A 14,248-nucleotide genomic window follows, 5' to 3' on the forward strand; every position below is an offset into this window, starting at 1 on the left:
TGCAATATGGAAGATCCTTTGTGGGATACAGTCAAACCTTCACCACTTGCAGTTTGGATCATCTATGTTGAAGGAAAAGGAGTTGCCAATGACAAATTATTCAAATCTGCAGTCATATGATTCGTTGCACCCGAATCTGTAAGCCATACTTGCTGAGAAAGATTGGATTCCAGGGTGGAGCAGAAGCATTGACATGCATAGCATTCATAGATCCAGCAGTAGATGGTAAATTTGCATTCCTAAAGTGACAAAACTTTGCACTATGATTCCTTTTTCCACAGATTTGACACCCATCACCAACTTCAGAATCAAGATTCCGGAATCGACAAGTATCAGCAAGATGTCCATATTTGCCACAGATTTGACAGGAAGTACCAGAAGAAGACAGCTGCTGTTGTGGAGAAGTTCCAAGAATCCCACGACCTTGAGTCGGGTAAAATGGCTTGTTAGTCCCAAATTTAGAACCATATTGAAACTTGCCTTTGCCTTTGTTCTTGTTGTAAGAAGAACGATATGAAGAGGCAGCAGTTTGATTATTATAAAGATGCGGTTGATCAAATGTGCCCTTAAAGTTTGGCTGAGACCCACCAGTATCCGCAACCATTGCAGTAAGAAAAGGAGTTGCAGAGACATTATCAAGCATTGCTTCTTCAGCAAGCAATTGAGAACGCAGATCTTTAATTGAAATAACATGATCCCTGCCTCTAATGATTGATCTAATCGTGTTATACTCAGATGATAAGCCATTAAGAGTAAGGATAACTATATCATCATCATCAAATGAAACCCCAGCTGCAGAAAGATAATCCCGAGCCTCCTTAATTCATTGTAAATATAGGGAAATAGAATCATTACCCTTTTTGATATTCTGCAACGCTGACTTCATTTGGAAGATACTAGTTCGTGTAACAATTGAAAATTGGTCCTTAAGTCTTGTCCAGAGATCCTGAGCACTAGTACTTCCTATCACACAAGAAACGGCAGACGGTGAAAGAGTTGCAGTAATCAACTGCATTAAGGCACGATCATGCATCTTCCAAATCTTGTAATCATCAGATTCCGTTTGAGACGTAGTTCCTTGAGAATCAACCTCAGACCCACTAGAAGTAGGCCTTGTAAATCGAATAGGACAGGAAGTAGAACCATCCACAAAACCCAAAATACCATGCCCTTCGAGAAGAAGCTGCATCTGAAAATGCCAAACCAGATAGTTTGTCTCATCAAGCTTCACTGTCACAGATGTGGAAACAGTGGAGATGAGAGAAGTAATTGGAGACTGAAGAATCTGTAATTGAGAATGAGTAATCATTGATACTTGTTCAAGAACGATGAGTGAGAACTTGTATCGAACACTTGGTGTGCACAGAAGACAAACGCCAAGAAGAGTAATATGTAGAAGACGATGAGCTCCAGAAAGATTAGACAGAGCACACAAATATCAGAAACATTAAAGAAATCAGAACTGATGAGCGGAAGCAGTCTAAGATCGAAGATTTTCACCCAAGCGATTAGCTAAGACGGTGAAGATACCATGTAAACCAAGCTATAACCACAATGAAGAATATGCAGTATCACACTTGAGAGATAGAAGAGAGGTCAGTCGAGAGAAGAGAAGAGGATAGAGAGAGAGAAGTAAAACTTTCATATATTGTATTTCTGAATATTCAATCCAATCTCATTACATCTAAGACTATATATTCTCTTTATAAAACTTGCTATCTAAGTCACACTATAACTAACTCTAACAACCTTGCTAATCTCTTGACAAGTGGCTTATTATATCACCATTAATACTATCCTTAACAATTGTAAGTTCACTTGAGGCGCTCTTAAGGGTTGCATGTTTTTTCAAAAGGTTCTCACAAAGGTTAATGAGTCTCGCATATTTATATTTGATATGAACATTATAGACGGGTTTCATGTTAGATATACGTTTTCACTTGAACATCACGAGAAAAATATGTAATAGGAAAACTTAACCTTCAAAGCATGTATGCAAAAATTCATAATAAGTAATTGGTAAAATTGCATAGGATTGGTAATGGTGACGGCAAAATCCTAGTGTTTAAATTGCTTTCCAACACCATTTTCTTTTGCTTTCTTTACTTTACCAATTATTTAATTGTTTTTATTAATTCAAATCCCAAAATCAACATTTTCGAAACTTTGTTTCAAATATTTAGATAAAGATTAAATATAAATTACTCATTCAATCCTTGTGGAAAATGACATTGCTTGAGCTACTATACTACAATAACCTTGTACTCTTGCGAGTATTGTTTAATGTTTTTATCCCTACTTTTGCAAGCGGTAAAAATCCTATCCGTATACTTGTCCCATTGTAGTCTAAAAAGCTTTCGATGCATGTACAAGAGAAGAGAAGACGAATTCCTTGTCCAAAAAAAATGCCACAAGTGCAGGTCAGCATACACCAAACAACTATCATACATTAGGGTTTCTCGAAAGCTTTAAATCTACAACCAATGTTCTAAAAGACGCTAGGCGTTAGTCAAACAATGGTTGGGGCCTAGTGCCTAGGCGGGACCTAGGTGGAGACCTAGGCAGGTTGGGCGGATTTTATTAAATTTATTATTTCTAAACTACCTATTAATCGAACCCTTCTTGTCAACCAAAAGAAGGTGAAAAACTATTCAGTCTTCTATCACTAAGAAAAAATTATAGGCAATAATGTAATTTCGCATAATCAAATTAAAAACTATTCAACCTCACCTGTATGTGATTTTAGCATATATCTAATATTACAAAAATTAAAAATTAAAAACAAAAACCTCTATTCCCACTCTCATGCTCTCTCTCTCTTTCCCATTTTAAAAACAAAATACAAAATATTCACACACACAAAGTGTGTAGGCATATGCTAGTAACATATAATTAGGTGCCTACTTACTCTATAAAAACTATACTTGTATTGAGAATTTGGTAAAGTTAAAACTTATGTGTGACAGCCCGTCCCGAAATATTTTATCGATGGTGTGAAATGACTTATATGCCCTTTAATTGTTGAGTTTTATGTGTGTGTATAGGCTAAGGTTTTGGACCAATTAGTTCTATTCCTAATTAATTGGACCCAATTAGAACTAAAAGTCTTAAGGTTGTGTTTGATCGGCTGCAAACTGGACACATACACACCCACTTAACCCGTTGACCTCTCTTTCTCCCCTTCCCTCTCGGATTTTCCCATTTTCCGTACAAGTGTACGGTCGACCTCTCAACGAGCTTCACCAGTCATGGATCGAGGATATGAAGGTGACTTTCGTACTCCTTGCGAGCTTAGGAACTCATCCATACCCTTAGTTGGTCGTGAGAACTTGTAGAACTTGAGTTACCCGAACTCCGGTGAGGGGTGATTTTCCTTCGACATGATCGTGAAGGTTTTAAGTGGTTTTCAGACTTAAGAAGGTAATATTTTTACTTTACTAGCATGTTGGATCGATTTTGGAGTCGTTTTAACGTTAGAACACTCAGGTTTATCGAGTTGCAGGTTTGGCCGATTTTCATGAGATTTTTCCGACGAGTTCTCGTTGATTTTAGGACCTTTGAAAGGTACGATTATGTTCTACTTGTTGAGGGCTTCATTGTGGTATATAATTTGCTAGAGAAATGAGAAAGATATTGAAGTTTAAAGTTTTTCCAGAATCCGGCGATAGCAGTGGTGGCCGGTGCCGGACTCTGGCGAACCAAGGAAGAATGAGGAGAATATTCCATCAAAGTTGACGAAATATTCTAATGGCGTCATGTATCTTTAACTACATATTCTAATATTTAACAGAATATTCCCTAACGCCGTTGGGAATCTGTCAGTGCGCCAGGCACGTGCCAGCACGTGGGCCGCGCTTATGGCCTTGCCTTGGCCGGCGCGTGAGTGGTGTTGTTCCTGAGGTTGAGTAGGTCACGATGGTATATTCAAATACCCCAATTGAGCAATGTATGAGAAGTTATTACCTAGTTTTGTTTATGTGCTTAAAAATAACGTTTAAATAGTTGTTTCGCATATAGGTGAGACCTATCTTGAGGACGAGCGCAGTCAAGCAAGGCTCAGGGGCTACGACCCTTCCACATATCAGTGAGTGGGCTTTTGGTTTTCAGTATATATATACACACACTTGGTATTTTCCCAGAAAACTTAATTAAATGGTTTGATACCTTGAAATGCCATGTCAATTGCTCTTTATGTTTAATTGTGCATTATTATGGTTATATATATATATATATTGTTGCTCGATGTTGTGGACACTCAGGTAAGCTTCGGGTGACTATATTGATGGTAGTGTTGGTAGTGAATATATTCGTGCTGAGATGTATTTCAAGCTTATTATCCTGCACCCCGGTGTTAGTACTCTACCCGAGGACAAGGCCTAGCCTTCACGTGATTGTTCACCTCCTGCACCATACGCTCACCTTGGATCCAAGGCAGGTGTCAACTTGTCGTACAGACCATTTTAAATGGTTCCGACTCATAGGTGACTTGCAATACTTCGCACAGCCTTCACGTGACCATAGCACTTGAGCGTATTTATTTACACGTAGCCTTCGTACATACCACTTTAGGTGGTTCCAACTCATGTGCATAATTTGATTGATGAGTTGTGGACCCAGCCGTACAGGTCACTTTACGTTACTCCGGTTGGCATGCTATTTCATATTGATTTATTTCACCTGGCTTACTTATTTCTTTCTGAGATTTGACATGGTTTATTCGGTGGATTTGTTATGTTGCATATGATTTGGAGATATAGTTGTATATGCTATTTTCTGGGAATTATACAGGTTTTATGGCGAGGGGTATTCCTTTTGATAAATGAAATGATTTTGAAAAGCTTTGTTGTTGCCCACTCACACTTTCTCTATTTTGTGCCCTTCCAGGTTTTAGGTAGGAGTGATCGTTGGTGGCTCACGAGGAATTGACGGTGGTTCAAACAGATCATCATAAATGTAGGACCATCTTTGGTATTGTATAATTAGTATTCGTCTTGCTGGACTGCTCTTAGGCTACCTACGCTCAGGTTGTGTGTAGTTGCCTTTAATATTGCACTTTCACCTTATCTTATCTAGTGTTTTAGTCAATTTGGTTTTTATTTATCCGCATTCCTTATATTAATATTGCTTTAGCACTGTGCACATGGCTACGTCACCCTCACGTGACGACCAGCATGCCTCGATCTAGGTCGGGGTGTGTCATTATGTCTTCATGGCATTGACATCATCACAGACTAATACAACAAAAATAAGAAAAACCCAAAAGCAAAACAAATTCAAAAATTAAATAATTCATAATATAAAATTGACATCATAGACCAAGTGATGGCAATTGCGAGAGACGGCCAGGCAAAGTCATAGTCGGTGTGAGCGAAGGTGAGAAAGCGCGAAAGAGAGAGAGATAGAGAAAAAAAAAAGTGAAAAAGAAAATTTGAGAGAATAAAATGGATTCTTTTTGGTAGGTTATCCACTAAACCCTTTAACTTAATTTAAAAAAAAAAAGGTAAATTACATTTTACCTTCTCAAGTTTAGATGTAATTACAACCTTATATAACATTTTTAAAATATTTCAATCTCATACATTAGTTATTATTTTATTTCAATTTCATACAACTGTTAAAAAATCTGGTAGATTAAATGTTAAGTAATGACATGGTAGTGATGGGTTTTACAATTTTGCTGATGTGGGCTGCTAGCTTGTGCCACGTGGCAAAACAAATATATATATATATATATATATATATATAATTAATAAAATATCAATTTTTTGGTTAAATTTTTGTATAATAAAAATAATAAAAAAAAAGCCAAACCCTCCCCAATCCAGCGCCGTTCTTCATTTCCTTGTTGATTTTTTTTTCTATCTAGTTTTCTTTTCCAATTCCTCCCAAAGATTCGAAATCTGCAAAATGCTAATAGAAATGGCAGCCATCACCACCTCAATTTAAGAAACCCAAACCCACCACGGGATCAATCCGTCGGTGACGTTCTGGCAAAGGCTAGCGACCTGGGCGAGGATTGGGAGGGAGAGTGAGGAATGTGCCGTGCAAGGCAACGTAGCGGCAGGTGAGGAAGACGAAGAGTATGGTGAGATGGTTCTCGGCGAGGTTCAAGAGGATATCACTAGGGAAGAAGACGAGGTAGTGTACAAGACCGGTGAGGAAGTAGGCGAGGCTGTAATCGAGGATGGAGTTAAGGAATTAGGTGTTGCGGACCCCGAATACAATCGGGGTCGGAGAGAATGGAGAAGCGGAGAGGATGACGGCGGGCGTGTCGTGGGCGTGGAGAACCGGGGGAGGGGGCGTGGGACCGGGTAGGATTTAGAGTTTTCCTTTTTCTTCTTTCTATTTTTTAAAGTTTTTAATTATTAAAATAAAAGGGGAGGGGATGAACGGCTTGGGAGTGGGGAGTGGGGAGGGTTTGGTTTTTTCCTTTTTTTTTATTATCACTTTTTTTTTACAAAAATTTAACAAACAAATTGATATTTTATTAATAAATATTTTTTATTAGTTGTTTTGCCATGTGGCACAGCTGGCAACCACGTCAGCAAATTGTAGAATCTATTATTACCACGTCATCACTTAATGACTAACTTAACAGATTTTTCAACAGTTGTATCAAATTGAAATAAAATAATAACTAATGTATGAGATTGAAATGTTTTAAAGATGCTGTATGAGGTTGCAATTGCACCCAAACCTGAGGGTGTAAAATGTAATTTACCCTAAAAAATGAAAACTAATGGAACTTTAATACCTGAACTGCCTAGGCCGCCTGGCTCGCCCAGCCCCTACCTGATTTTTTTCTCTACGTTTTGGCCTAAAAGGCATTGGTCCTCCACAGCCTAGGACCTAGGTGGCCGCCTAGGCCGATTTTTAGAACAATGTCTGCAACATGTTTTAGGGTTTGCCGCTAGTAGCTATCGAACACTCAATGCATTTAGTTGAGGGTTTGATTGAGTCGATCTCTGTTAATAAGGTTTACCTTAATAATTTCTTGTGAAGGGAAATTAATAATAATTAATTAACTATGAGGCTAAATCTTAACTATTGTGGACTAATCTAATGGTCTAAATTTTTGTCTGAACTTGTCTAAATCATAGTGTCATCGATCATTCTCCATATTTATATATTCCATATTTTTGTATATGAAACAAAATTCAAATCTTTCAGTTACCAAAGAAAAATGAGAATTCTTTACAATAATGATTTTGATGATAAGAGTGTAGACATGCAAATTTTGGTGAAAATAAATGTTCACCAACTCATTAATTTCAACACGCGAGGGCTTACGTGGCATGTATCATGTGTGTTACAAATTGTACACATGGCATGTGACTCATCAAAACCAGATGAGTCATCAAGAGAACACGTGGAGACATTTGGCGGAGAATAATTAAAGTATTCTCCTTAGTAATTCTTTAATTAGTTTTAATTTAAATCAAACAAATTAATTGATTGAGTCAAATCACGAACCAAGACACAAATCAAGTCTTAATTCTTTCGTAAGCAAAGCTTGGAGAGTTTATAAATAGAAGGCTCCAAGACAAAGAAAAGGGGGCCAGAGATCATTATCACACCTAGGCACTAAAGCTCTAAAGCCTCTTCAAACTCCCAAATTCTCAAACTCTCAAACACTCAAAAGACTCAGAAAACTCTTTGTGTTCTTCATCGTTCTTGAGATGAATCATCAAGCATGACTACACGTGCCAATTTTTCCATCGTCGCAAGCCAAAACCTCGAGGCGTTCGTTCATTCGAGATCAAGTCATCGTGATCCTCAGATTACCAACACACATCTACACATCTTCGGAGATCAAATCAAAGGAAACTTTGTAAACAAAGATTGTAACCATACATTCAAATTAATACAAATAATTTATTTTGTACACGTCTTCTTATTTCATTTGTCATAAGATTTTTGTGTTTACAAATTTGGCACGCCCAGTGGGACAATCTATGCCTCTCATATCTTTCTCTGTTCTAATTCACACATCATCGAAACCAATGGCTTTAAATAAGGAACAAGTTGGTCTCACAACCAAGGGAAGGAAATTCAGCACTTTAGTTGCAAGTGAAGAATCTATTAGCGTCACGACATGAAGCAAGGAAAAGACAGTGGCCATGCTTCACGCCACTTCTAAGTTAGTGCTGCTAAGGGACTAAAGGGTGTGTTAAAGGTGCGAGCCTGTCATCATCCTAGCCTCGCTTGGGGCACCGAAACATGATTCTGCAACATGCAAGGTGACTTCCCAAAGCGATGAGTGATGTTCTTCAGCTTCAAAGAATTCAGACGCAGACTCAAGCACTAGGTCGTACCACGGATCACCAACTAGCAACCATCGCTGGGAGACTTCTTCATCATCTTGCGACTTATCTTCAATCCAAATAATGGCTTCAAGTGATGACTTCTACATCACGCAGACAAGAATAAGACTTCTTTCACAACGAAGCGTGACTTGGTTGGCATCATCTCGCAAGCCAAGACGAATGCAACCTAACACACCACTTTGGTGGCGATTCCACCAAAATCACATGAAGGTCGTTATGAGAATTAACCAGCCATCAACTTTGTCACCTAAAGCGAGTCAAAGGCTACTGCTACCATGGCGCATCCGTTTAAGTCACGTGAAGTTTGTCAAATGCACAAGCAGATCATCTTCACTACTTCACAAGGGGCAAATAAGCTCATATCTCGAAGTGGTGAAAGGTGATCGCCAAAGTCGAAAAATTCAGCTGATCGATCACCATTGCATATATCTAGCGTCAGCTTAAAACCGCGCCCATGCCTAGGTTCCATGTAGGTGATGATGGTATAAGTTACTTCAGCTGATAAACAACTGGCTTAAATGGCTCAAACAATTGAGATGCTGACAAAGACTATTGAGGAGAAAGATATGCAAATAGCGTCGCTCCTAAGCAAGCTAGAAGAAAGGCATGGCGGGGAGATGAGCAAAAGTGCACTCATCTGGAGAAAGACTCACGTCAAGAATATACCTCCGATGGAAATGAGCAGTCAAAGCCTGATTCCACTTCAGTGGCGTCCAACAACTCCAAGACATAATTGCCAACACTATCAAAGCACAATATAGAGGTTCTTCTCGAGATACATTCACATACTCCAAGTAATACACGAAGAAGCTTGATAATCTTTGAATGCTAACTAGGTACCAGCCTCCCAAATTCTTGCATTTCGATAGAAAAGGCAACCTTAAACAACACATCGCTCACTTCATCGAGACATGTAATAGCGCTGGCACCGATGGCAATTATCTCATGAAACAGTTCGTCCGCTTACTTCGAGGCATTGCAATCGACTGGTACACAGACTTAGAACCAAAGTCAATTGATAGTTAGGAACAAATGGAAAAAGAGTTCCTCCATCTTTTCTTCAACACTCGTCGCACCATCAACTTGATGGAGCTCACCAACACGGAGCAACAAATGGATGAGCGAGTGGTTGACTACATTAGCCATTGACATGCATTATTGTCTCTCAGAGCTGTCTTCCATGGAGATATGCATACAAGGACTGCATTAAGGTTTACAATACATCATTCAAGGGATCAAACCTCGTACCTTTGAAGAACTGGCCACTTGAGCTAATGACATGGAGCTAAGCATCGTAAGCCACGATGAAAGAAATAATATAGTTGGTGACAAGATGTCATCTTCAAAGAAATTCATCATGGAGTCAATGGCGATAAGCGTTAATCCATTTAAATACTCGGTACAAGATAAGAAGGGTGTAAAGAAGGTCAAGTCAAGTCAAGTTTAAGAAAGGCCATGACGCATACTAAAAGAAATAGAAGAAAAGAAGTATTCGTTTCCCATCTTAGACGTCGCTCTTATGTTAAAAGACTTGCTCCAAAAGAAGGTGATCGATTTACCAGAGTGCAAGCGGCATGAAGAGAGGAATTACAGAGACAACCCAAGATACTGCAAGTACAACCACATCATCAATCATCTAGTGAAAAAAGTGCTTCATGCTGAAAGATCTCATCATGAAGTTGGCCCAAGAAAGAATCATCAAGCTTGATCTTGACAATGTGGTAGCGTTAAACCATATCACCATCACTTTTGCCTCATCTTACTCAACATCTTCACCTCGATCACTAGGGGCATGCTCTAAAACCATGCCAGTCAAGCCAAGTGAAGTTGAAGGATGGACTCAGGTCACTTCAAATAAGCCGCACAAGAAGCATATGCCTCGTCTACAAGTTGACCAATCAAGGAGGAGACAGAAAAGCTCTTGTCAATCTCCAAAGCAACAAGGAATGGTTGATGAAACTTTGATATGAAGATCGTCCATCCCTATGACGATGTGCAATTTCTTCTCCGAATAGTTCTTCAAGGATCTATTGGTCTGGAATCCTTGCTACAAAGTTTACGAGGGACACCTCTACAAGACCACTTAACAAAACCATAAAAACGCTTCATGCCTGCATGAGATGAAACTACACAAGACACCAAATGCTCATTGCTTGCACGAGTCGAAACTGCACAAGGCAACAAACGCTCCTTACATGCACGAGATGAAATTGCAAACGGCACCAAACCTACACAAAATGATCATTGTCCGCATGAGCCTAGAAGATGATGTCAAAGCTCATCGTCCACACGAGTCTAAAAAGGCGACAATAAATGCTCTTAGCCGGTAAGAGCCTAGCTGCGTACGGGCACAAAAAAAAAAATGAAGGAAAAAAATCTGTTGAGTTGAAAATCCCCGAAAGGGCAGCTCAAGCAAAAGTTAGGACATAAAACAAAAACGAATGCAAAACAAAAAAAAAAGGACAAAATTTGAACTATTTTTTTACTTGTACCCTTTTTCAGAAAGGTACGTACTCAGCTCGAAAACGAAAGTCAAGTTTAGTCACAAATTAAAAAAAAGGATTCTAACCTTTGAAATGAAGAAGCATGATTAAGACATCACTCTGAAGTTGTCTTTAAACTTGTTACGTTGAATCTCAAGCAAGCTTTCCAACATCTCCAAAGCAACGGTGTCCGCCAAGAACAAGCAAGCAGCAAGGCAGCGGGGCAGTGACAACAGTCGCGACGGCATCAAAGCTTGTCGTTGCAGTGACATCGCAGCTTGTCGTCCCAGGGGCATTGCAGTTTGTAATCGCTGTGGAAACCCAGTTTATGAACGCAGTAGCATCCCAACTTGTCGTTGCAGTGGCATCGCAACTTGTCGTAGCAGTGACATTGCAGTTTATTGTCGCTGCGGCATTGCAGCAGCATGGAAACTTGTCCACACAGCAGCATCTGCAACAATGCAACAACACGACACATGAAGTAACACAATAATGGCAGTAAGCAGTGGTGTGTCCTCGTCTTCGCAGACAATAGCAATGCGTTCAGTTCGGCAACTCCTTTTGAGCAGCGGCAGTACGTGCAGTCCAGCGACTCCCTTGCGGCAAGCACACTCCCTTACGACGAGTAGCCTCATTTGTGGCGAGAAGCCTCCCTTGCAGCGAGCAGCCTCACTTACGGCGAGTACTCCCTTGCAACGATCACACTCCTTTGTAGCAAGCAGCTCCTCTGCGGTAAACAACACTCCTGTTAGTGAGCAGCCTCCCTTGTAGTGAGTAGCCTTCTTGTGGTCAAATGCCAAATGCCGCAACAAACCCAAAAAAAAAAAAAAAAGAGGAGCCGCTCATAACAGAACTGAAAAATAGAAAAGAAATGGGAAATTGAAAGGAAGAAGCAGAGAGAAAGTCGAAGGAAAAATGAATTGAGAAAGCTTGTATTTCTGAAGGAAATGATACAATTGATTGATTGATTCTTACACCAGTACTTGGCTTATATAGCCTCTTTGTGCTAACTAACTCTAACAATCAATCCTAACAATCTGAATTAGTTACAACAATATTAACAGACTAAATGCCAAGTCATCATCCAAGTCATCAATTGATCGCCAAGTCATCATCACCGTCAATATCCCCCTTCAATCTCAACTAGGATTTCCTAGTTGCAGATTGTAACAATGCTTAACAAATGCAGGACTGTGCAATCCCTTTGTTAGAATGTCAGCTGCTTGATCATCTGTAGGAATATACACCACCTCCAGATCACCTTGTTGTACTCTTTCTCGGACATAATGATAATTTGTGTCCAAATGTTTGATTCTCGAATGCAATACAGGATTGGCACTCAATGATATCGCAGACATGTTATCACAATGGATCACAAGTGGATGAGGAAGAAAAATATTTAAATCTTTTAAAATATATCTCACCCATGTAATATCTGCAGCTGTATGAGCTAATGCTTTATACTCAGCTTCTGTGGAGCTTCGGGAAACTGAAGTTTGCTTCTTTGACTGCCAAGAAATAGGATTATGTCCAAGGAAAACTACATAACCTGTCACTGATCGTCTGGTGTTAAGATCTGCAGCCCAATCTGCATCTGAAAATGCATTCAAACTTACTGCTGCAGTTGCAGAATAGAAAATACCAGCTTGAATTGTACATTGCAAGTATCTCAGAATTTGTTTCACTGCTGTTAAATGAACATCAGTTGGTGAAGTCATGAATTGACATACCGAATTCACTGCAAAGGCTATATTTGGCCTTGTGAATGTCAAATATTGAAGAGACCCCACAATACTTCTGTAGATACTATGATCAGCCAATGGTTTACCTTCTGTCACAAGCATCGAATTATGAGGCTTGCAGGGAGTTGTAGCAGGTTTGCATAACTCCAAACCTGCTTTGTGTATAAGGTCCTTGATATACTTTGTTTGATTCATAAAGATATCTCCATTATCCCGATAGTGAATCTGTAACCCCAGAAAGAATGTGAGTCTGCCAAGATCTTTCAAATCAAATACTTCAGACAATTCTTGGATTGTTGCATTAATCTTTGAAGTGTTGGAACCTGTGAGGATAATATCATCAACATAGAGTAATAAAATCACAATATCATCACCATCCTTCTTTGTGAATAAACTGGTATCTGATAATGATGCAGTGAATCCCATTGCAACTAGATAACTAGTGAATTTTGAATTCCAGGCTCTTGGGGCCTGTTTAAGCCCATATAGAGACTTGAGTAACCTGCAAACATGATTGGGATGTGAAGGATCAATGAATCCTTGTGGCTGTTTCATATAAACCTCCTATTGTAAATCACCATGAAGGAATGCATTTTTTATGTCCAATTGTTTTAATTCCTAATGATTCATTGCAGCAAGAGACAAAATAATTCTCACTGTTGTATGTCTGACAACAGGACTAAATGTCTCTGAATAATCCACTCCATGCTCCTGTGAAAACCCTTGGGCAACCAATCTAGCCTTATATCTGGATATACTCCCATCTGCATTCTTTTTCAATTTGTACACCCACTTACTCCCTATTATGGATCTATCATTAGGTGGAGAAACTAATTCCCAAGTTCCTTGTGCTCGCAAAGAATCATATTCTTCTTGCATTGCTTGCTGCCAGTGTGGTATGCACGAAGCTTTCCTGAAACTTGATGGTTCGGCAATATCAGTGACTTGAGTAATAAAGGAGAACCCCCCCCCCCCAGAAAATGGTTCATCTTCTGTTAATTGTAGTGTATGTAGCTTAGGAAATGTGGCCAAATATGCTGCATAATTTCTCCTTGGAATTGTTTCACTTTTCAACCTTGTTACCATAGGATGCTGAGAAATTGAATTTAACACAGATGTAGAATTCTTAGAATTTGTATTATCATGTGTTGAGATAGGAAGAATTACCTCCAATTGTGAGCTGTGATGGACAGGCAACAAGGGTGATGTGGAAGAAATTGGAATAGAGTGATGATGATGAGGCGTGTCCAATGTTGCTGAATGTGATATACTTGAAGAACTTGGAGTCCCAATTTCAGATATAGACTGACCTGCATTAATATGCACCAGACTCTGTTGACTATCTTGAGTTGAGCTAGAATTTGGCAAGAGTTCTGAATTGTTATCGTTCATAACTGGTAGTTGGACCAATATTGGAACCTGTCTAGGCTTCTGTAAATCTGAAACCTTTTCTTTATGCTTGGCAAATGACTTCTGATATGGAAAAACCGATTCATCATGTATAACATGTCTTGATATAACCAGTTTGCTAGTTTGTAAATTATAACAAACTATGCCTTTGTAACCATTTGAATAACCCAGAAAAAGACATTGAGAAGATCTGAGCTGTAACTTATTGACATTAAATGGTCTAAGATACGGATAGACAGCAGTGCCAAACACTTTAAAATGAGACAATTCTGGTACTCTTCCAAAC

At 39.2% G+C, this 14,248-nt stretch overlaps 1 protein-coding gene across 1 annotated transcript; it reads right to left on the reverse strand.

Moving 5' to 3' along the window:
• Window positions 1-11,949: 11,949 nt before the first annotated feature.
• Window positions 11,950-12,978, reverse strand: LOC126611901 (uncharacterized mitochondrial protein AtMg00810-like). Its single transcript, XM_050280218.1, has one exon. The coding sequence runs from the start codon at window positions 12,976-12,978 to the stop codon at window positions 11,950-11,952; it is 1,029 nt and encodes a 342-aa protein (XP_050136175.1).
• Window positions 12,979-14,248: the final 1,270 nt, after the last annotated feature.

The sequence above is a fragment of the Malus sylvestris genome, chromosome 17, assembly GCF_916048215.2.
Source record: "Malus sylvestris chromosome 17, drMalSylv7.2, whole genome shotgun sequence".
Lineage (NCBI taxonomy): Eukaryota > Viridiplantae > Streptophyta > Magnoliopsida > Rosales > Rosaceae > Malus > Malus sylvestris.

What these genes read in the sequence shown, in the direction of transcription:
- LOC126611901 (XM_050280218.1), bottom strand. Translation starts at nt 12,978, where the DNA reads ATGGGATTCACTGCATCATTATCAGATACCAGTTTATTCACAAAGAAG.